The 23,913-nt window shown below is 51.8% G+C and overlaps 2 protein-coding genes and 1 pseudogene across 7 annotated transcripts in view; 1 reads left to right on the forward strand and 2 right to left on the reverse strand.

Moving 5' to 3' along the window:
- Nucleotides 1-1,489, forward strand: part of RPA2 (replication protein A2) — a 15,007-nt gene extending 13,518 nt beyond the window's left edge. For both annotated transcript variants that reach the window (XM_028114046.2, XM_028114047.2), the window contains one exon: nucleotides 558-1,489. In XM_028114046.2, coding sequence (XP_027969847.1) covers nucleotides 558-642 — 85 coding nt within the window. In that variant the 3' untranslated portion in view covers nucleotides 643-1,489. The remainder of the gene's footprint in view (nucleotides 1-557) is intronic.
- The window catches only part of THEMIS2 (thymocyte selection associated family member 2), a 27,083-nt gene extending 5,500 nt beyond the window's left edge, over nucleotides 1-21,583 (reverse strand). For 3 of the 5 annotated variants that reach the window (XM_028114040.2, XM_028114042.2, XM_028114041.2), the window contains exons 1-5: nucleotides 21,443-21,583; nucleotides 19,102-19,242; nucleotides 16,235-16,645; nucleotides 11,152-12,224; nucleotides 8,791-8,950 (exon numbers count right to left, since the gene is read on the reverse strand). In XM_028114040.2, coding sequence (XP_027969841.2) covers nucleotides 8,791-8,950; nucleotides 11,152-12,224; nucleotides 16,235-16,645; nucleotides 19,102-19,242; nucleotides 21,443-21,536 — 1,879 coding nt within the window. In that variant the 5' untranslated portion in view covers nucleotides 21,537-21,583. The other 2 variants (XM_028114045.2, XM_028114044.2) reach the window with 2 other exon arrangements.
- LOC114217216 (dnaJ homolog subfamily A member 1 pseudogene) lies at nucleotides 1,694-3,020 on the reverse strand (annotated as a pseudogene).
- Nucleotides 21,584-23,913: the final 2,330 nt, after the last annotated feature.

Genomic DNA, 23,913 nt, shown 5'->3' on the forward strand with positions numbered 1-23,913 from the left:
ATAATAATAAAATAAAAAATAAATATGTTAACTGTTATTAAATTACTGTTAGTAAACATTATTAAATATGTTAGACTGATCCTGAAGGTCTTGAAGGGTTTGAAGGTGTCCTCCCATTTCTGTCCTGCATTCCTTTCCTTTACGTCCTACAGCTTTACTTCCCAGAGGGTTGGTGGGTGGGTAAGGAGAAGAAACTTTGAAAAATAGCTGTTTATGCTAGGAGTTTCATGTGCAAGCTGGACTGCATTTTTAGATTCTTGTTTCAATTTGCTTAGACTGGCATTTGAGTTAGGCTCTATTTTCTGGCCTTTACACAGTTTGGGACAGGGGTCCAAGGCAGCTCTGATAGCCATAGTCTCCATGCATGATCTCACTTTTGCAGTTTTACTGGCACTTCGCCCTGTAAGAGCCCTCTGTGAGCAAAATGGCTGTGACTTCTTAGCAAAGTAGAGAGTGGGAAGTGAGCAAAATCTATGTTTGGCCATATCCAGAAGTCTGTTTCCTTTCTTCTGCATTGGTTTGAAAATGAGCCTTTTTTTTTTTCCTTCTCTTTCTAGGCAAGCTGTGGATTTTCTTAGCAACGAGGGACACATTTATTCCACTGTGGATGATGATCATTTTAAATCCACAGATGCAGACTAACTGGATCTAATTGAGTACCCAAGGCATTTTCCAGCTGGACCTGTTTTCCTAAACTGTTGTCTCCAACTATGCATCTGTTTGGCCAATGGATTTCTAGGGAGTAGGTTTCATCTAGAAAGGGTCTCATTTAACATCCTTTTGAAACTTATGGCTCTTCTGGCTTTTTGTTTGTTGTTATTTTTGTTTTTTGAAGCTCAATTTTGGGCACTTGACAAGAATGTTAACCTGGGCGGACTTTCTTAAGTTACAAATCGGGGCGCCTGAGGGGCTCAGTCAGTTAAGCGTCTGCCTTCAACTCAGGTCATGATCCCAGGGTCTTGGGATCGAGCCCCAAGTCAGGCTTCCTGCTCAGCAGGGAGCCTGCTTCTCCCTCTGTCCCTCCCCCTGCTTGTGCTCTCGCTCGCTCTCTCTCCCCCCATCAGATAAATAGCTAAACTCTTAAAAAAAAAAAAAAGTTACAAATCAGCTGTCTACAACGTTAGGACAGATGGAAGTGGGAGAACTCTGCTACTGATAGAGTTGAGCGGTTATTACTTAAAGAACAGTCAGGAGCTTCTGCTCCTGTCATATTCCCTGTGGAGAGAAGATGAGCAGTACTAGGGCCTTCAGCAGGGAGCTAGCCAAGAAACCCACTAACCTCTGCCTGGTTTTGTTCCCCCCTTTAGTTGGTTACATGGTGTTACCTTCAGAATTGCGCTTTCCTTCACCTTGTCATGACTGCTGCCGAACGTGTGTTTTTGTGAAGTTCTAGAGTGGTAGCCTCATGAGGGCAGAGGGGAGAAAGATGTTCTTTCAATTTCATACCAAAAAGTTCATCCCTGTGTTTAATAAAAGGTCTATTGTAGAATGTGTGAAAATGTTATTTTTCTTCCTAAGCTGGTATAATTACTACTTTTATCATCTAAGGCGTGTAGCATAGGTTGACTTGGGTTTGAAATCCTGGCTTTCCCCTTCTAGTTAGGATCTTTTTTTTTTTTTTCAGAGCTTTTATATTTGAGTTTATTCTTCATTTAAAACACTACTATAGTTGAATATTAAAAACAATAGCAAGTAGTGAGCTATGATTATAGTCCTTCACTCATTCACTACTGCATATAAAATGCCAGCAGTGTTTTTCACTGGCCCCATTAAGAGGTCTGACACTGAACACCACCCCTGGGATGATGTTCATCATCCTCATAGGCTTCCCCATTGTAATGGCGCCGTCTTTCCTGATTTGGATCAAAGTCCACCAGTTCTACCTGGTCCATTTCATCAGTCTCTTCTACTTCCTTCCTCTCAGGTAGGAGTTTTTCCAGCAAAGAAAGTTTATCAGGAGAGAGAAAGCCATTCTCAGGAAAGTTTACCTTAAATTCAATGATAAGGCGACCCTTCTCATATGGTCTACGATAAATTGGCATGCCTTCATTTAGCACACACTTGATATCTCCATGCTTGACAATTTGACCTGGGTGAGAGGTGATGACGATGGTTCGGTTGTCAAGAGTAGATATTGGCTTTTGAAAGCCACACAGTGCTTCAACCAGCTGTATGTCCATACACATGAAGAGGTCTTCTCCTCGCCGAGTAAAAACAGCGTGGTCCTTCTGATCTAAATGATAATATCTCCTGGTTCCAGTCCTGGTTCTTGGTCTCCTTCACCATGGAATGTTATCTTCTGGCCGTCCTTCATGCCTTTGTCAATATGAACTTCTAGAATCTTCTTCTCTCGAACTATCTTCCTCCCATTGCAGCTTTTACATCTGTCTTTGGGACTGATCCGTTCCCCATGGCCCTGGCACTCCATGCACACAGACTGAATTTGCTGAACCATTCCAGGTCCTATCTGATGAATTCTTATTTGCATTCCAGTACCTCGGCAATTGGGACAACATTCGACTGCTCCTTTCTTACCACCTCGGCCTTCACATTTATCGCAAATCACATTCTTTTGCAGAGCTAGTTTTCGTGTTGCACCATTATATAAATCTTCTAAGGTTACTGAGAGCTGATGCACAACATTTTTACCTCTCCTTTCTCTCTGCATCCTTCCTCCTCCTCCAAAAAACATATCAAAGATGTCCATGGGAGAGCCAAAACCACCACCAGCTCCACCTTCTTTAATTGCCTGTTCTCCTCCTTTGTCATATAATTCCCTTTTCTTTGCATCAGAGAGTACTTCGTAAGCTTGAGAAATCTGTTTAAACTTCTCTCCTTCATTTGGTTTCTTACCAGGGTGGTACTTCAAGGCCAGTTTCCTGTAGGCCTTTTTCAATTCCTCTTGGGTGGCATTGGGTTTGACCCCCAAAACATCATAGTAAGTGGTTTCTTTCACCATTTTCTACAGCCGGTGAGAGGGCCGAGGCCGGTGTGGGGGAGTGGGAAGGGGCGCGTTGCTGGGCGCATCTCGGGCAGCCGCCGCTGTTCCGCGTCCCACCGAGCGTTCTGGAAAGTTCCGCCCCCTTTTAGTTAGGATCTTGAGCAGGCTATGTCAGCTCTGAGGACTTCCCATTTCCCTATTTATGAAGACAACTATATCATTTCTTCATAGGTGTGTTGTGAAAATTGAGTAAAACAATGTTTGCAAAGCATCTAGCATTGCCATTGGTAGATAGAAAGTGGACCTTAATCTTGACTCTAGCAATATGTGGTCACATAACTGAATTGATAACCTACCGTTTTACCTCAAGAATGAGACTGTCTAAGGGCGCCTGGGTGGCTCAGCTGGTTAAGCGTCTGCCTTCAGCTCAGGTCATGATCCCAGGGGCCTGGGATCGAGCCCCGAGTTGGGCTCCCTGCTCAACGGGGAGCCTGCCTCTCCCTCTCCTTTTTCCCTCTGCCCCTCCCCCTGCTCTTGTGTGTACTCTCTCTTGCTCTTTCTCACTCTCTCAAATAAAATCTTTAAAAAAAAAAGATGAGACTGTCTAAAGGCCTACAGCCTTTGGCCAGTGTAATCAGTTGTTTCTTAAGGGAGAGCAAACTACTTCAAAGATGTTTTTTGACAACTCCAGAATGTAAGCTATGTCTTGAAGAAGAGAACTAATTCTGAGGTAAGTTAATGAGGTGTAACATGCAAATAAAAATTCTATAACTGCTTTAACCGTGTTTGAAAATGAAACCTACCAGCAGCCATGTGGAAAATGCCCCACCCTCCGGTTTCTAAAAGTGAACAAGTCTGGTTGTTGTTTCTGTACCTAGAGTGGTTCCTATCCAGGGAGCTAGATTGTTGCTTAAAAGTCAGTCAACCAGGATGTTTATCTGCAAGTCTGTCCATTCTTCATTATTTTCTGAAAGAAAAGGCACTGGCTAAAAACGGGTTAAAAAATCATGTATTTGGGCGCCTGGGTGGCTCAGTTGGTTAAGCGACTGCCTTCGGCTCAGGTCAGGATCCTGGAGTCCCGGGATCGAGTCCCACATCGGGCTCCCTGCCCCGCGGGAGTCTGCTTCTCCCTCTGACCCTGCCCCATCTTGTGCTCTCTCTCAAATAATATTTTTAAAAAATATATATTCTAGGGGCGCTTTGGCACAGTTGGTTAAGCATCTTGACGCAGTTTCGGCTCAGGTCATGATCTCTGGGTGGTGGGATTGAGCCCCCGCGTCGGGCTCTGCTCAGTGCAGAGTGTGCTTGCGTTTCTCTCTCCCTCTCCCTCTCCCTCTGCTCCTCCCCGCCTCGCATGCTTGCTCACTCTCAAAATAAATCTTTTTTTAAAAACCATACATTTGAATTTGGAATGTATGATAGGACAGGTTTATGAGTGGTTGACATCTCTGGTTCTCAGGCTAGCGCTCGCCAATGGGTGAGGCAATAGCAGTGATTCTGCGTAGAAGTCTTTTAGGATTCAGCAATTACAAACTACTTAATTCAAGTATTTGTTGAATACCTCCCGTGGCAGCCCATTGGTCAAATACTAGAAATACAAAACGCCAGGTCGTGTCCCTGGACTTGCTGGTTCTGTGTTGCCAGTAGCACCGAGTGGCGGCTCTGCGGTGCGGAATTCCCTGCCAGCTTGGCGTTTACACGGCCTCCCAGGAGCTGTGTATTTTCTGAGCACAGGCAGGCCCTCCTCAGCAGAACGAACCCAGCCTTCTGGAGCCTCTGCCTGCCAGAGCAGGAGGCTCTTGCATTCATGGTGTTCGTGCCCACCTGGGATGTCAAGTATACGGTATTCTCGCATGTTTGTTAAGACAGCAGGAGCAGCAACACAACCCATGTTCTCAGAAACCCCCAGGGTCAAAGCCAAGCAATGAATCCAGCTTGTTCTCAAGAGAATCTCTAGGTATACTGGTGGGAAATTAGGCTCCTTGGTTAATAGTAGTACTTCATCAGGTTTAACTAGAGAAGGTAAGAATTAGTGTCTGATGTGGATGAATAAATCTGGGTGTTGTTTTTTTTAAGATTGATTGATTGATTTTAGAGTGTGTCCATGCATGTGTGTGAGCAGGGGGAGGGGCAGAGGGAGAGAAATCCTCAAGCAGACTCCCCACTGAGCGAAGAGCCTGATACAGGGCTTGATCCCAGGACCCCAAGATCAGGACCTGAGCCAACATCAAGAGTGAGATGCTTAACTGAGCCACCCAGGCGCCCCTGAATAGATCTTTTATTAAAAAAATGCAGTTGAGCAGGACGCCTGGGTGGCTCAGTCGTTAAGCGTCTGCCTTCGGCTCAGGTCATGATCTCAGGGTCCTGGGATCGAGTCCCACTTCAGGCTCCCTGCTCAGCGGGGAGCCTGCTTCTCCCACTGCCTGCCGCTCCCCCTGCTTGTGCTCGTGCTCTCTCTCTGACAAATAAAATCTTTAAAAAAACAAAAATGCAGTTGAGGGAGGGCTATCTGGCTGGCTCAGTTGGTGGAGCATGTGACTCTTGATCTTGGGGTCATGAGTTTGGGCCCCACGTTGGGTGTAGAGATTACTTAAGAAAAAAAAAACTTGGGGTGCCTGGGTGGCTCAGTCGTTAAGCGTCTGCTTTCAGCTCAGGTCATGATCCCAGGGTCCTGGGATGGAGCCCCGCATCGGGCTCCCTGCTCAGCGGGAAGCCTGCTTCTCCCTCTTGTGTTCCCTCTCTCGCTTTCTGTCAAATAAATAAAATCTTAAAAAAAAAAAAAACTTGAGGGGCGCCTGGGTGAGCGTCTGCCTTCGGCTTAGGTCATGGTCCCAGGATCCTGGGATCGAGCCCCGCATCGGACTCCCTGCTCCGCAGGAAGCCTGCTTCTTCTCCCTCTCCCACACCTCCTGCTTGTGTTCCCTCTCTCGCTGTGTCTCTCTCTGTCAAATAAATAAAATCTTGAAAAAAAAACTTGAAAATGCATTTGAGGGAAATTCGGAACTTGATCCATTTTTGAGTATGCATCTCCAGTTTATGTTCATTTATTTAGCATTTACATCTGTTCCTGTGTTAGCATATTCTCTACATCACAAAACATTAAAAAATAGAAATGAGAAAAGATAGGAAAAATAAATATGAAGGGATGGACTAATAATTCTTTTGTTTCCCAGTGTACATCCTGTATATTCCCAGGAGTGTGTGCTCGCTTTGGAGGCCACGGCTCAGGGGGAACCCCTAGCCCCACTATAACACCCTCCCCACCGCCCAGTGGCTTATTCCAGAGTTAAGACAAAAGCACCCCACGGGCATCATCCACCTCTGGTCCCCACCAACCCCCACTGCTGTGATAAAGCATTCACAGTTGTGGTTTTCAAACACGTTTTCCTTTTCAGCCCAGCTTTCCTAGATAGGAATTTGCTTGCTTGCTTCTCATTGCAGCATCTGGCCACTCAGAAACCCCTTCTGTAGGAGCTGGTAGCCCCTTCTGCCCCCCTTTTGTGATCTTGCCCAATCTGGGGCCACAATTAAATGCAGTAGTCGAAGTGAAAACTATTGGCATTCTGCATATGGGCTTGGCCCTCGGGGTCCTGTGCCAAGGAAGAACTCTCTTCCATATTTTTCTTATTTATTGCTTGTCCCGGAGCACACTCTTCAGGGTCCTTCTGGGCAGTTCAGCTGGTCTCTGGAGGAAGGCATGGGAAGGCCAGCAGCTTGTGTTAGCTGCTCGGGGCTCGCCTGGAGAGCTCCATGCTGGGGTACGGAAGCCAGGAGGCCTAGGAGGTGAAGTGGGTCTGGACGGCCCAGTGGAGTGTCAGCAGACCAAGGAAGGACATACTCAGACGTGCTCCCTCGAATCCGGAAGCTCCAGACACACTCTCCACTCCCACCTCAGCCGGAGACTCCGAGACTCCGGTCACCTTTTTGTCTGTCTCCTGTCCTCTGCTGACCACGGTGCTTGGTTCTGTGACCACCTCTGTCTAAAAACCAAAGCCCTACCACTTCCAGGAAGTGAGGCCTGTGGTCTCACCTCACGGAACAGGCCTAGACTGACCTTGGAAGCTGAGTTAGTGTCTGCATAGACACAGGTTTCTCTCTGTTACTCTGGATGCAGAGGCTCTCTAACCAGTCTGCACACGTCATCTCCAGTCTAGGAGCTCAGTATATTCCAGACACGGAAGGATTCCATGACTGGGAGACAGTGGGGGGGGTGGAGAAAGAACACAGGCTTTAGAGACAGGTATAGCCACGTGATCTGGGTCAACAGGAATGATGCTAACCTTACTGTTTATTACGTGCCAGGCACTGTACTAAATACTTCACCAAGATTATCGCATTTGATCCTTAGAACAATTCTGTGAGGTAGATAACCGTTAGTTTTATTTTACATGTGAAGGAACTGAAGCTTAGGTTAAAAGAACTTGCTCATAGTCACAGCTGATAGGTGGTGAGCTGGGATGCTAACCCCGGCCCACGACTAGTCACCCCTCCTGACGCACCTGACCACTCAAGCTAGTTTTCTGACCTTTAAAATCAGGCTGTTGTCTATTCAGAGAGTTGAAGATTTAGATAATGTTTATAAAGGGTCTGGCACACAGACCCTACTACATGGTATCTTCCCATTTTTCCAGATGCCCAGATGTCATTTTTATTCTATGGGTTTTAGAGTGAAAAAATCTTGGATCGTCAGGTGCAACTATCGTACTGCATCCTACACAGATGACACAGTCCTGCTCTCTCAGGGACTTAGAGTTTGGTGAGGGAGGAGGAGGGCGAGGGGGTGGCAAACAGAAGAAAAGGCTCTCAGGGCAGTGTGTTCCGGATCGAGTCCCCTTTACCAAGAGGCAGGAAACATTGTGCCGCCACCATCAAGGCTGGTGGTCTCGGATTCCTTTCTGCACCAACCAGTGAGACACGGATGTTGGCTCCTCCGTATACCAAAGCTCTGAGGCTGAGGGAGTCAAGCCTAAGGTGCTGGGCCCAAACAAGCCAGCCCTCAGTGGCAGGAACCTAGAACCTGAGGGAAGCACTGGTACAATGGCCATCCCTTTTCACGTTGGTCGCCACAAAGCCGTTTCCTGTCCACGATCTGATTTCATGAGATCTCGTCTGAGGTCTTGTAAAGGCTTGTAACGGTTGGCTGGTATCAGAGATTCCCTGAGAAACAGCAGTCAGGAAGCAGGGTTCCTCCATCATCTAAAGGGTATTCTGAAATTTCTCAAGTACTTCTTCGTAATCATGTTCATCATTATCTACAAAAGAGTTCAAGTCAATGATGATCTCTGGCCTTAAGCAGGTTCCTTCCCCTTTTTAGGGCACCGGACAGGGAAGGAGTTGGTCAGGGTGCTCTAAGGTCCCTGCTAGACCAGAAACTACAAATTATTCTGTCTGAATACTGTGTAAATATTCCCCTTGCGTGCCTCGGGGAGGGTAGTATGTTGGAGATGAACTCATTTTCCTTGCCAGGACTCTGGAGCCCCTGGAAGAGGGACAGTAGGGACCCACTCTCTTTTTTTTAAGATTTTACTTATCTGAGGAAGGGAGCACAAGTGGGTGGAGGGGCAGAGGGAGAGGGAGAGGGAGAAGCAGACTCCCCACGGAGCAGGGAGCCGGACACAGGGCTCGATCCCAGGACCCTGGAATCATGACCTGAGCTGAAGGCGGACACTTAACCGACTGAGCCACCCAGGCGCCCCTAAGCCCATCCCTTAAAAGCCTCTCTGTCCAACTGGGACTGCAGAAGGGTCTGTTCGAGGGCAGGGCCCTGCTGCCGTCAGAGGTACAAGCAGGAGCAGAGTAAGCAGGGGAGAAGCAACGGCAACGGTGAATAGGGGCTCACAGGGACTCACCTGGATCTTCTGTGATGGACTTAGTAGTGTACCTGAGGCCCTTCACGTGGGCAGAAATCTTGCTGTATGTATTTGAGCTGTCCTTGGCACTCTGTGGCAGGGTCTTCATCTTGGGTTTGGGGAGCAGAGGGGCTTGCTGCAGTTCTGAGACTCGAGAATACTAAGTAGGAGAAAAAGCAGAAGTCAGCAGGGTACCAAGAAATGGGGCAGCCGAGTCCATGTAATATAATTTCCTTCAAATGTCACTTCCTCTGCTCCCCTCTTGACTTCCTGTTCAGGGTAGGGCTTCCTGGGACCCCAAGCGTTTTTGTTTCTAGCGCATGAAATATTCTTTGGCAGGGGAGACAGGCCAGGATGAGAGACGAAAGGGTTGGGGGCTAGAGACAGGGTGCCCTGAGTTTCTCCACAGAGGGGATTCAGTCAGTGTCCTTCACGTCTGCTGCTGAAGGGGCAAAAAGCAGTCACAAAATCTCAGGACAGAGCGCCAGAGCTGAGAGGGGCCCCAGAAGGAGGAGGACTTTTGCTGAACGCCCACCTTAGGCCATATGCACACCTGTCCGTTTATCCTCGGGGGACCCTCCAAGTAGCTGTTTGAGTTCCCAATGCACCCACGAGGAAACAGGCTCAGAGTGTGCCATATCATACCTCACACAGGACTGCGAGCTGGGCCAGGGTTCAGACCCAGAACCATGTCCGTGACCTCTAAAGCTCGTGCTCTTTCTAACACACTACGCCTTGGAAAGCAAACGATGCAGGGCCCCGGCTCAGCGGTGGGGAATGCTGATGCGCAGAGATCAGCAAAGTTGCAGGATCAAGGGCAGTGACTGGGCCCAAAGTCCCTTCCAACAGGAGCAAAAGCGGGGACTGAAGTCTCTCAATTTTTTGTACTATGTTCTCTCCCAGGCTGTCAGGAAGGCCTGTGTTTCAGATGCCCTGGTCTGTTCTCTGTTCTGTCAGAAAACAACTGCCCTTCCCCCTCCTCCACAGATGCAAGTCCCTTCTGGGGCCAAAACTGCTCCAGATTCATCTTTCTCACTTCCGCTGCCATCCCACCACCTACCCTTGCGGTACAAAATACGAGTTTCCCCAGATCCCCAAACAGCAAGCTTGCTACACTTTACAACGTGCTTTTGACGCAGGTCATCTGTTGCCAGCAGAGCCCCGCAGCTCGGTGCCCGGGCTGGGCCGTCAGACCCGGCGTCAAACCCCAGCTTGCCGTTTGCTAGCTGTGTGACCTCAGGTCAACTACTCTCCCTCTCTGTGCCTCTTGTCTTCCCCGCGGTGGGGAGAGCCATCTCTCAGCGCCCAACTCACAGGGACGTCTCGAGAGCTGGCGGGGGGGGGGGGGGGGAAGGGGGGGAAGGGGGGGAAGGGAGGGAGGGCCCATGCCGGTAAGGCGCCGGCCGCAGAGCAGACACCCGGCGGGCCACAGCTAAGCCGCCCGCGCTGAGTCACCTCACCCCAGGTTCACGGGCGGGAAACCGGAGAGCTCAGGCCACGGGGCGAGTGAACCGCGCCGCAAGCAGGTCCTTCCCCGTGCCTGTCACTCGGTTTGGGTCAGTTCAGCGCTCACTGGCACTGTCTGCCTGCCCCCACCCCTACCGGCACCCCCAGGCCGTGTACCACGTGGCAGTGCGAATACGGCCGTGGGGGTGGGGGGGAGGCTGTCGCTGCCAGAGGAAGCCTGAGCTGAGCCTTGCCCACTGCAAAGAGGAAGCACATTCTGGCAAAAGGCGCACGCATGAAGTGCTGAGGCAGGAATCTTGGTGTGCTGAGGAAGCTGTGGGAGTTTCTCTGTGGCTGAGTGTGGACCGGAGTGGGTGGAGGAAGATGGGTCTGGCCATCTGGGGGTGGGGGACTGAAGTCAGCTTATAAAGGACCCTCCCTGGACGCCACGCTAGGGGGCTGACATTACCCCCGGGGCCAAGGGGAGCCACTGGAGGTTCAGAGGATGGGGCCGAGGCCCATCGATGACCAGGGAAGGGCTTGGGAGGCCATTCTGACCGCTGTGGGAAGGCGGGGGAGAGGCTGCTGACGCGCTTTAGGTGAGCGCTGATGAAGCCCGAATGAGGGGACAGCTGGGGAAGCTCACGCTCTGGCTCAGGCCCCCCACTTCTGGACTGGGACTCTGGGCAAGTCTCCAGGTCTCCGAGTCCTCACTGTCTCGCCCATAAAATAGGAATCATCACACCAGCATCAGATTGTCAGGATCGAGTAAGAAGAATGGGTGCACAGTGTGTGAGTGTAGAAACTGCAAGTTCTGTACAGCTGAGAGCGAGACGTGAGGCAGGACAAGGAACGGGCAGGCCCCGCAGCAACCCCGGCGGGTTCCCCTCCCCGCCCCCTTTGGCATATTGGTACCTGGGCACTTTTGTCCATGCCGCTTTGTTTCTTCTGCCCACGGAGGCCCCGACTTTTGGGGGGCCTAGGAGGAGGGGGTTGTTTCTCGAAGGCTGGTAACCGCCGGAGGGTGTAGTAGAAGGCATCTGTCACCTCCTCTACTGTGGCTACCGGGGGGCGCCCAGCTGGCTGGCCAGGCTGCCCCTCGGTCTCCACAACGGTCAGGTCCAGCCACCGGGGAGGGATCTCGAAGCACATCTTAGGGTTGGAGTCGAGGCTGACCACCAAGAAGGGTTCCATGATTTTCTCCTCCAGCCGCAGGCCTGGGAAGGAGGGCAGAGGGTCAGCAGGATGGCTGCTCTCCTTGGCCACCACCTTGACTTCGCAGGGCAGTGAAAACTGGGCCATCAGATCTTCCAGGCTGTAGCGCCGGTTATCATTCATCTCCTCCACAAAACTACTGGAGAAGTAGAGGGGCAGCAGAATCTGGTCTTCATCTTCTACCTCTTCATACTCTTCCTCCGCCTCCTCCTCAGCCTGGTCACTCAGCCGCTGACACACCAAGACATCTATGTCCTGGCCTTCAGCCCCATGGGCCTGGCCAGACCTCAACACCTCCAGCCTGTCGCCCACAGCCAGGGAGGTGAACCCGGGGCTCTCTACCCCTTCGCCCTCACAGTCCTTTGTGGCCACGACCCGGAGCGGTTGGCCCGGCTGGAGAGCACCCAGGAGGTCACAGGCCGTGAGGAACTCTCTCGGCCGCCGCCGCAGCTTGCCCTGATAAGCCCCAGAGACCATGAAGTGTCTGGGCACCTTCCGGCCCTTGGTTGAGACCAGGATCCGCCAGGGTGGTGAGGCCAGGCCATGGATGCAGAGCCGCTGGCCTTTCTGTAAGGAGCCTACCCACGGGCCGACGAAGATGGGGGGCCCCCCCGGAGTTTCCAGGATCTCCGTGGGCAGAGGGAAGGGGCCTCCCCGGGCCAGGATCTCACTCAGCAGCAGCGGTTGGATGAAGTGGATGTGTTGAGAGGAGGCGGTAACATCTTCCACATCGACCTCCAGGGTGGAGGGGATCTTGACAATGGTCCTGCGCACTGTGGGGAGGGGAGGTCAGCTCAGGGGGTGGCCCACACACCAGCCCAGGGGTGTCCCTGCACCCCAGCAAAGATATCTGGACTGGCTGACCTCTTCCCTGTTCTGTTCTGCCAGCATTTTCCTATGGCATCAGGTTCCTTGCTCACTCTTTTCCTTAACCTCTTTTCAAAAGCGACGATAGAAATTTTTAAACATTTACAAAAGTAGAATAGTATAGTGAACCCCCTACCACCCAGCTTCAGTATTTCATTCGCGGCCCATCTTCTTTCATTCATACCCTGTTTGTCCCCCGCCCCTGGGTTATTTTGAATCAGGACAATCACATGTCATCTTGACCTTTCAGTGTGTGTCTCTAAGAGAAGGGATAAAGTTAAAAACATACCCACAATGCCATTACCACATCTAGATAATAATTAGTTGATAATTTGTTAATAGCATCAGATATCTAATTCGTTCAACCACTTTTTATTTTTTTAAAGATTTTTATTTATTTACTGAGAGAGAGAGAGAATGATAGAGAGCATGCATGAGAAGGGGTAGGGTCAGAGGGAGAAGCAGACTCCCCGCCGAGCAGGGAGCCCGATGTGGGACTCGATCCCGGGACTCCAGGATCACGACCTGAGCCGAAGGCAGTCGCTTAACCAACTGAGCCACCCAGGCACCCCTCTTTCAACCACTTTTTAAACTTTAATTGATTTTTGAATGTAATTTTATAAGCTACGTTTCCAAATCCTTCCTGCATTTTTGTGGTTTTGGGTTTTTTTTAAGATTTTATTTATTTATTTGTCAGAGAGAGAAAGCGCACGCACAAGCAGGGAGAGTGGCAGGCAGAAGGAGAGGCGGGCTCCCTGCTCCACAGGGAGCCCGATGCGGGGCTCGATCCCAGGACCCCGGGATCATGACCTGAGCCGAAGGCAGACACTTAACCGACTGAACCACCGAGGCGTCCCTCCTTTCTGCAATTTTAAATAAAGAGATAAAACTACATCAAGAGGGGCACTTGGGTGGCTCAGTCAGTGAAATGTCCAACTCTTGATTTCGGCTCAGGTCATGATCTCAGGGTCGTGAGATCGAGCCCCAAGTCCAGCTCCTCACTCAGAGCCGAGTCTGCTTGGGATTCTCTCTCTGCCTCTCCCTCTGCCCCTCCCGCTTGCGCTTTATCTCTCTCTCTCTCTAAAATAGATGAATGAATCTTTAAGAAAAATAAAAATAAAAACACTGGTTAATGACCTTGGCAACTTGTTTCCTCTCTGGGCATTGGTTAGTACCTGGTTTATAAACTCAGGAGGTGGCTCTGTAAGCCCATGTCCACTGCGTTTGAGCCATACCACACGCAAGACGGAGCGAGGAGCATCCTCCTTCCTCACAGAGGAACACTGAGGCTCGGGTGGTGACGTGCCTCAGGTGACAGTGTTGGGATTTTTGCTCTGTGCCAGGGGAGCTGATGTCTGGTTGCAGCTGGGAGATAGGCACATGGAGGTTCATTATACTGTTCTGGTTTTTTTCTTCAAAGTACTTTATGAATTACCTGAACTGCCTCATCATCCAGGGCAGCCCCCACGCCCGACCCACCATTAAAAGCCCTGGTTCCCCAGACTGTGGTCTCTTACTGCCATTTCCCACAAGATGCCAGGGCTCCCTGGGAAAGAGAGAACTTCCTGGGATAGAAATATGTAACAGTCTGGAACCTCTTATATCAGAAAGCAAGAAAAATCTATTCAAGACCATGTAGATGTGTGTCAAAAGGACTCAGGAGCCAAACTGAAAAGGCTCCCATGGGCCAAGGCGGAGATAATGTGAGCATCAATGATAATTCCAGTGGATTGGAACACTGAAAATATTTCATCTGTGAGTTCACAATGATGATTTAAAAACAACACCTAAATAATCATATTTGAAGAATGCTAGGGAGCCAATTCATTTTAAAAACTAGTAAACGGGCACCTGGGTGGCTCAGTCGGTTAAGCATCCGACTTGTGGTTTCAGCTCAGGTCGTGATCTCAGGGATGTGAGATCGAGCCCCGAGGGAGGCTCTGCGCTCAGTGAGGAGTCTGCTTGAGAGTCTCTCCCTCCCTCTGCCCCTCCCCAACATGCGCTCGCTCTCTCTCTCTCTCTCTCTCTCTCTCTCAAATAAATCTTTAAAAAAGAACGAGTAAACAAAGTATAGGTCATTTCTTAGGACGGTCTTCCATACAGGCTGGAGACAGCGTGCAGAGCAGGGCTGGTGAAACAGGCAGAACCCGGCCAGGTCTGCCAGAGTGGTGGGAGAATGGTGCCCTGGGACCTTGACATATATCAACACAATGTCCCATACTTCTCGTACAAGCGAACCAAAGCGGTGGGGTGGGTGGGTTTTGTAGTAGTTTCCTGACTACTCGATGAAGAAGGAACACGAGGATTAAAACCACTACTGCAGTTCCTCAGGCAATCACGGATCTAAGGCGGGGATCAGCAACAGCCACGCACATCACAAATGCTGGCCCATCCCTTGCATCTGATCAACACCGCGGGGCAAGGTTGGTGCTGTAAGCCAGGCTGCGGACAGACACAGAGCCGGGGGATCTCCTTGCCCCACACCTCACGTAGCCATGAGAACTGCCTCCTGAGTCTGGTCAAACCTCTGAGGGCCTGTTTACAGATGTGCAGAAAAGAGCGAACAGTGGGCCTAGGCTTCTAACCCTGGACAAGCCCGCCTGCAAGGCTGGTCCTCGGCTTGCGCCTGGGGACATGGTTTTGCGAGTGCTACCAGCATCCTCTCACTGGTGGGGGTGGTTTCCTGTCCTTAGCCCATACAACCAGTGATGCTGAACACCTGCTTTCCCCTGGGGGTGGCCTTGGGCCCAACGCAACAGGAAATACAGGGGTCAGACGCACGCTGGCTCCATCACGAGGATGCTGGCAACAAAATTCAAAATGTGAGAGAGTCTACAGGACAAATGGCCGAGTCCCTTCGACAGATTAATTATAAGAAAAATAGGAAAGGTGAACCTATAGAGTAACAGGTGTAAAAGGCCTAACAATCAACAGCAGTCTTGTGGATCTTATCTGGATCCTGCTGTGAATATACTGTAGAACAATTTATGAGACAGCAGAGAAGTTCAAACACCAAATAGTGGTATTGGGAGTTACTGTTAATTTTTTTGGTGTGATGACGGTATTGCGTGTCTGTTAAAAAAAATTATTTTTAAAAGAGACACACTGAAGTATTTATATGAGAAATAATAAGACACCTGGGGTTTGTTTTGAAATAATTGGGCAGGGTGGGGAGAGATGAAACAGGACAGACAGACAGGTCCTGAGTTAATAACTGTGATGTCAGGTGATGGGGTCCCAGAGGTCTGTTATACTACCCTCTGCTTGTATATGTTTGAATTTTTCCATAATGGTTTTCAAAGATTTTTAAAAATCAGCATAAAGCATTCCCACTTGGCTCTGGAGCCCCCCAGCCACCGTGAGCATCTGCTCCCTCGGTAACTGCCAGAGAGCTGAACCTCAAACTCTGTCCCCCAGGGCACTCATTTGGGCTCCGCTCCGGCTCAGCCTCCGAGCGGCCAGACCTGGGCAGCTTCTGCCTGTTTCACCAGCCCTGCTCTGCACTGGCCTCCAGCCTGTCCTCAGAAACAGCCCATGAAACAGCTAGGGATTCACCCAGTGCCCTTGTCACCCAGACAGGAGAGGACCTTGAGGAACAATCCCGTCTTCCCCAGAGGCAGGAAAATCTGTTCCTCCTGAGCAAATGGTCAAGGTTTTACTCTGTAACTGCGGCTTTGTCCTAGTTGCTAGCAAGCACACAATCTAACTTTTGACTGATTTTATTAAGTGTGGGACCTCACTCTTAAGTTCCCTCATTTTCCTGTCTCCTTTTACTAACTTCCCACCATTTGAAACTCTTTATTCTGTTAGGTACTGGGTAAGCAACCTGGCCCCTGGGGTACCTTCCATCTGAGCAGCTTCCCAGGGGCCCCTCTCTCGCCCCACCAACCTTCCCCCACCTGCCCAGACGACTCACTGTGCATGATGGCTTGGAGCTCATACTGGGGCCTCAGGATCAGGGACTGCCAGGGGAGGGTGGGGCAGGTGAAGAGGCGGTCGCTCAGGGCTGGGTCTTGCAGGGCCTGGAGCAGGGGCTGAGGGGCGCCAGGCTGCCACTCCCAGAAGGGCCCCTTCTGGGAGAGGGGCAGGTGTAGAATGAACTGCTGGGTTTTGGTGTCTAGCACACAGCGGGCACGGTAGGTCCCATGGTATGCTTCCACATCCTCAAGCAGGAGGGGCTGGTCCCTGGGCACCACCCTGGACTCTGTGGTGATTCTGTGTGTCGACATGAAGCCAATGGGCAGCTTCCTGGAGCGCTGGGTTGCAGCGGAGACCAACTCCTCCAAGGTTGTGTAGCTCTGAGGGCCGGTGAGGGGGCTGAAGTGGCCTGTGGGGCACAGCAGAGGGTGTCAAGGTGGGATGGGCCCTTGCTGGGTCCAGGGCCACACATACCAGGCCCCGGTCTGCCGCAGAGAACCCAGTCAGAATCCCCCAAAGACAAGCGCCAAGCATCTGGACATCCAGGCAGCAGGGCTGAGGGGCAAAAAGCAGCCAGCGACCATGTGTGAAGGGACAGTGACAGGTAGAGATGGGGACAGTTCCTCCTTACTCGGAGAGGCGAGAACACAGAGGGATTGTCGACAGAGCAGGGATGGACCTCCCAAAAGACACTGACAATGGCCACATCTGCCTACCTCCTGAGTCATACCTACCTCCAACTCTGCCAACTTTGCTTCCGTATTCCTCACCACCATTCCAATCCCATACATCCAACACCGATTACCCCATGCTGGGGCAGCGCCACTGTCCCCCTCTCTCCCACACGAGAAACCCAGGAGCTCCTAGCCAAATGACCTCTGACTACCCCCCTTCGCCCCACATCCCGTCCGCCAATTCCGGTGGCCCGACTATTCTTCCCCCATCCACTTCTCCCCCTGTCCCCATTCCCGCTTCTCCTGCCACTGTATACCAGCCTAAAACAGCCCACACCCAGACATCGCTTCCAGAGTTTTCCTGTTGCAAAATGCCCAACACGAGTCTAATCAAGGCAACATCACACTAAACCCAGACTGAAGGACATCCAAAAGAACAAGTCTAGACTCTTCAAATAGTTGATGTCAAGACAAAGGCTGAAGGAGATTAGGAAATCGGTATGTGATCTGGGGGCTTCTGGGTGGCTCAGTCTGTTAAGCGTCTGACTCTAGATTTTGACTCAGGTCATGAACTCAGGATCATGAGATCAAACCCCACGTCTGCACTGGGTGTACCTGGGTGTGGTGCCTGCTAAAGATTCTCTCTCCCCCTTTCACACGCGTGTGCTCTCTCTCTTAAAAAAAAAAAGGGAGAAGGAAATTCCTATTAAAAAAAAAGAAAGAAATCGATGTGATCTGGGATTGGTTTCTGGATCAAGGGGAAACCGACTAATAAAGGACATTTATTAGGGCAGTTGTTGGAATCTGAATAGACTAGGTTAGACAGTAGTATTATATCAATATTAAATTTTCCAAATTTGATCACTTAACTATAGTTTTATGAACAAATATCCTTGTACTTAGGAGGAATATTAGTAAATACAAGGAGTAACCTTTAAAATGGTTATCATGTCTGCAATTCATTCTCAAATGGCCCAGGAAAAAATACATATATACACATACACATATAGTAATATATGTTCGTGTATGTGCATGTGTGTGGAGAGAGGCAGAGAAAGCAATGTAACAAAATGTTGGTGAACTGGAAAACAACTAACTGGTAAATCTGGATAAAGGGTGTACAGTGGTTTTAGCAAGTCTTCTGTGAACTTGAACACATTTCAGAATAAAAGGAAAAACCCTCAAAATACAAAACAGAGCACACCACTTCCATATTTAAAACCCTCACTGGCTCCTCGGTGCTCTCAAAGACCAAACTATGCCCGTGGCCCCCCAAAGCCCTCTAACAATCTGCTTCCCGCCTGCCTCCCCACCGCCTGCCCCTCACCGGGAACCCAAGCCCTCCCCCGTCCCATTCAGGCCATCACAGGAAGGCATACAAGAAGGAGCCCTCGGACTACATCTGCTCTGGGCCACGCCTGTTCTAAGCCCTTCATTCTGGGCAACTCATTGACCCCTCACCTCAAGCCTGACTACCCTGCTCTAGAGGAGTACGCTGAGGCACAGAGCGGTGCCAGGAACTGGCCATGGCTAGTAGCAGGCAGAGCCGGGATTCTCATCCACACCGTTGGCTTCAGCGTCCTGGCCCACGGCCCACTACACACCCCCTGCTGGAACCGAGCTGTCATTTCTGGAGGGCCAGATACGCACATGCTCCTCACTGTGTTACTCCCTCTGGGAGTCCTTCCTCCCGCTCAGGTGCCACCTCCTCCAGGAAGCCTGCACAGACCCCTGAGGCAGGCTCCTCCTGCCAGGAACCCTCTCTAAACTCCGCATCTACTGTTGCCCTCCTCTTGCTGCCATCGGGGAAGCTCCCGCTGGAGAGGGCTGCGCTGGGTTCATCCTGAGCCCCCCCCCGCCCCCGCCCTGAGCACAGGGCCCGGCACACACGTGTCAGTAAATGTGTGGCGAGGGGATGTGTGAGCAAACACAGAGACAAGCACGTAGGCAAAGACCTAGAACAAAGAAAGTCCCAGCCAGAGAGGCAGATGTGACCAGAGAGATGGACACGGAGAGGGTGCAGCCACCCCAGGGTAAGGGCATTGTCAGACCACTCAGAGGACATCCCTGGCCTTGGGGCAGGGCAGTGGGGGATGGGAGAGCCCAGGTGCAAATGAGAGGGGTGGGAGTGCATGCTGGGCTGAAGGGGGCCAGTGCCCTGGGGCGGGGGACACAGAGCTGCCTGCCTTACCAGAGAAGTTGGGGGCAATTTCCATGGTCTGGCCTGTTCCTGGGTTCTTGCAGACCACCTTCTGGAGGCAAACCTGAGTGACCTTGATCAGGTCCCCTGTGGAGAGGCAGCACTCATTCCCACAGATCTCGTAGATGGAGCCTGCAGAGAGAGAGATCCAGTTTCCCGGGGGCCCGCAAGAGTCAAGTGCTGGCTGGCCTGCACCCTGCCCCCGCAACAGGCCGCGCTCTGCCTCCACTCTGCACATGTTCCTGCTACCCGGGGTGGCCTTCCCTGTCTTTCCCCACCAGAGGGCCCCTGGCTCGACTGGACTCAGGCAGCAGGAACCCTGCCTGTGCCTTCTTTTAGCGCTGGGCAGACACCTCTGTGAGACACTTCTCTGACCTTCTCCCCGTCCCCATGCCTCCCAAGCGGAGCTCCCAGGCGAGGCGGGGCTGGTCCGTCCCAGCACCCCTGTAGCTGCCACAGGCCTCGCCTCTAAGTGGGTGTTGAGGTCCTGGGCGAGTAAGTAGCCCTAAGTCCCAGCTGCCTACGTATGGCTACCACGTCGGGCCCAGAGAAGTGCAGTGACTGCCTGGAGGTCACACACAGCCTGACACCCGCGCTGGTGCTTTCTTCTTCACGTGAATTGTGGTTAAAGGCAGCACGGGTGAAAACGGAGGGCCACTGACAGGGTGGGCGCAGGAGGCAGGGTTCTGGGCTGCCACCATCAAGCACAGCGGCCCCACTCAACGATTCTAAGTGTCTAAAGCAGTGTCCAGAACATAGAGAGTGCTCGATAAAGATCTCCCCCACGGGGTGGACAGGCTCTCTCTGCTGACACGGGACGGGACAGCACACATAGGTCAGCCCTAAGGCCACCACCTGACACCCCACCCCACCCCCCCACACTTCCAAGGCATCCCCAGCACAGCTTTCACAATGGCCCTGAGAAGCGGATGAAAATCCCACCCCTTATCCCAGGAAAACGCACATGGGCTCATAAACTGTAGGTCTGTCTGCAGTTTCAGGGGGCGGCCCCTCAGGGCTGGTGCAAATAGCAGCTGGGGTGCTGGGCACCGGACTGCAGATGTGCTTTGCAGTAAAGACCCCCAAGTGGCCTCCGAGGGAGAACTGGTTCCCCGTCCTAAATAATGAGCTGTGCCTGGGTGAGACTGGGTGGGGTCCTCAGATGATCAGGTCAAAGGGGGCGGAACGGGGACTCCAGCCCAGGGTGTTTGTACAGTGGGAACCCCTCACCACGCAGCAGGCTCCCGTTGCTCCCACCCCCTGGCCTCCGCCCAGGGCCTTCTCTCACCAAACGTCCACCACTTCCCACGCCCAGGGTCAGGCAGAATGAGGAAGCAGCCATTGTGACACGCCTGTCAGGGGATGTCAGCAGGAGTGCAAACAGCAGAGGCGCCTGCAGGGAGCCCCCGAGGAGAAGTCAGCATTTGAACCCACATCTGCCAGATTCCCAAGTGGACCTGGCCAAACCCAGCGTGTGGTGGTGCATGCTGCCACCTGCGTGGCCCTCCATGTGTCTCCCCTTTGGTCTAGGAAGCCCCCCCTTGGAGCCTCAGAACACTTCACTGGAGGCTGCTGTGGCAAAGCAAGGGAAGAGAAAGAGGGAAGAGATACGGCAGGGCACCCCTGCATTCGTTTGCTTTCTAAGGAAGGAGCCTCTCCCCCTCCAACCAGTCTCCAAGTTCCCTCTTCCTCCGGCGCCTCACCCTCCGAGCAGCTACCCCTCCCCTCCACACTGCCTGTCCATCTCTCCCTTCTTCTCCTTCAGGCAGCAACTAGCGACTGAGCCCCTGCTATGTACCTATCCCAGGGAACCATGTAGGCAGATGTGCAGGTGCGCCAGGAGCAGAGAGCGAGCGGGGAAGCCGGCTGGGGGGAGTAGCGATTTAACCGGAGAACTGAAGAGCTGATAGATCAGGTTGCAAAGCCGTGGACGAAGGGGGCTGGAAGGCGCGTAGATAGGCGTCAAGGGGGAGGAGTGGGAGAGCACGCGGAGAGGAGGGCTGACCTGGCACGAGCCCTGATGTTCCGTTTTCCCACGGTCAGACCTCGGTCTGTGCGCACAGCGGTTTCACCCTCGCTTGGCTCGGTTCCTCCCACCTGAGTGTCTAAGCTCATTGACTTCTCATCATCACCCTGCGGGGCAATCAGCGCTCTCCCATTCCACGAAAGCAAAAGCCGAGGCCCAGAGAGGTTGAGTGTGGCCCCAAGTCACACTTGGGCTTGGGCAGTGGCAGCGTGGCTCGGTTTCCGTCGCCCGGGCAGCGCCCCTGCAGCACCACGCAGCTAGAGCCTGGCGGGGGCGGGGGTCGCGGGGTCGCGGCCCCTCACTCACCCTGGAAGTAGACCCCCGAGCAGACCCGCAGCACACGCGGGAGGGAGGCGAGGTCCAGGGCGCAAACGAAGTCCTGCAGCGACACCGGCTCCATGGTCCTCACGGCTCTCTGGACGCCTACCAAGTGACCGCACTCCGCGCGCTGATCCCTCAGCCCCGCCCCGCCGCGCCCCGCCCCGCCCCGCCGCGCCCCGCCGCGCCCCGCCCCGCCCCTCCGCGCCCCGCGCCGTGCCGATGTGGGCGGGGTCGCTCCGCCAACGTGGGCGGGGCCTCTCCGTCTCTGGGAGCAGCGACCCCGCGCGTGCCCTCAGACCGCCTCGGTTTCCTTAGCCCTAAAATGGGCCGCAGTGCCTACCCTCTCACCTTGGCGGCGCGACGCCGAAGGTCTAGATCAGGGCCCGACGCCTGGAGGCTCTGACTAAAGGAAGGCTGGTCCCCACGTCCCCGGTTGTCTGTGATGTATCCCATGGTGCGGGGGGTGGGGGGCGCTGATGGAGATGAAGGAGAAGCCCCAGCCGCGCCCCGCCCCCCGACCTGCCCCCGCCGTCCTCCCAGTTAGAAGGCGGAAACGCGGCCCGCCTGGTGTAGTTCTTGGTCTCCCAAGAGAGACACAGCCCTGCCCTTTGCGTCTGCGGAGAAAGATGCAGTGTCCCGGACACACGGTCCTCTACCGATGGGGAGCTCACCACCTTTCCAGGACTCTCATACCTTCGGACATTTCTAGTTAAAATTTCTTCCTTGGGCTAAAGAGAAATCTGCTTAGGCGAGAGCCCTCTTGCTTGGTATCTAACTTGAAACAAATTACTGACTTCTGAGTTTGTTTCCTCATCTGTAAAATGGGGCAAAGAATATTTTCTGAGCTGGTTGTGAGGATTAAATGAGATCATTTAGGTATTGTGCAAAATTCTTTATTTCACTTTATGTCACTATAAAAGTAATAGACTTCTAATCAGAAATAATAAAAGTTTGGGGTGCCTGGGTGGCTCAGTCGGTCGAACCTCCGACTCTTGGATTGGGCTGAGGTCATGATCTCCCGGTATGGCATCCAGCTCCGCCTGAGGGGAGGGGGGGTACCTGCCTGAGATGCTCTCTCTCTCTCTCTCCCCCTGCCCCTCCCCGTGCTCTCTCTCTCTAAAATAAATAAATCTTTTTTTAAAAAAGAAATAATAAAAGTTTAAAATAAGAGGAATAAACCCTAATTAAAGACACTTGACAAAAAGAGGACATTCCAACATACTTATTACTAACACTTGGCCGTGTTTCTTTCTACTCTTTATTGTTTGTGTGCAGATTTTAAACTTTTTAAAATTTACACTAAAGTTGCAAAAAATAAATTTCCCATATATCCCTCAGCTAGTTTCAAATTCCCCTAATGCTACCATCTCACATTACCAGGGCACATTTGTAAAAACTAAGAAACCAGCATTGCTACATTAGTTAACTAAATGGTAGACTTTATTTGGATTTTATCTGCTTTTTCTCTGATGTCCTTTTTCTGTTCCAGAATCTCAACCAGGATTCCGTGTTGCATTTAATCTGCGTGTCTCCGGTCTGTGGCCCATTCTCAACCTTTCCTGGTTCTTCTTTTTTTTTTTTTTAAAGATTTTTATTTATTTATTGAGAGAGAGAGAATGGTAGAGAGAGAGCACGAGAGGGAAGAGGGTCAGAGGGAGAAGCAGACTCCCTGCCGAGCAGGGAGCCCGATTGCGGGACTCGATCCCAGGACTCCAGGATCATGACCTGAGCAGAAGGCAGTCGCTTAACCAACTGAGCCACCCAGGCACCCTCCTGGTTCTTCTTCTAAGCTTGACAATCTTGAAGAGAACTGGTCAGGCATTTTGCAGAATGCCCCTCAACTGGAATTTTTCTGATAGTTCCCTCATGACGAGACTGGGGCTATGGGTTTTCTGGGAGGCTACTACCAAGGTGATATGTCCTTCTCATGTCCTCTCCAAGGGGGCACATGACATGGGCACAGAACTTTTTACTGTGGTGTTAACCGTGATGGCTTCGCCAAGGCGGGGTTTCCGGGTTTCTCCCCTGGAAAGTTGCTATTTTCCACTGTCCGTACTCCATTCTTCGGAAACACGTTGCTAAGTGCAGCCCACCGTTAGGGGAAGCTAAGCCCCGCTTCCCGGAGTGAAGAACATCCAAATAAATTACTTGGGAGTCCTCTGTAAGAAAGATGTGCCTCTTCTCCCCCACTTATTTACTTATTCAACTATTTGTTTATGTCAGTATGGACTCATATGGGTATTTATACTTTGACTTATAATCTAATACTATGTTCTTTCTGTTGTTGCTCAAATTGTTCCAGCTTTGGGAGTTCCTTCGGGCTGGTGCCTGGGTCCCTTTGCCATGCCCTCCTTGTTCTGCTTTCTGAGCCCTTCCTTACTGTCTGATGCTACAAGCTGTTTCAGGCTCATCTTGTCTTTTTTCTGCCCCAGCCCTACACGTGGCCATTTCTCCCA

The sequence above is a fragment of the Eumetopias jubatus genome, unplaced genomic scaffold, assembly GCF_037043125.1.
Source record: "Eumetopias jubatus isolate StellerSeaLion01/CBP00866 unplaced genomic scaffold, mEumJub1_p1.0 scaffold_4, whole genome shotgun sequence".
Taxonomy (NCBI): Eukaryota; Metazoa; Chordata; class Mammalia; order Carnivora; family Otariidae; genus Eumetopias; species Eumetopias jubatus.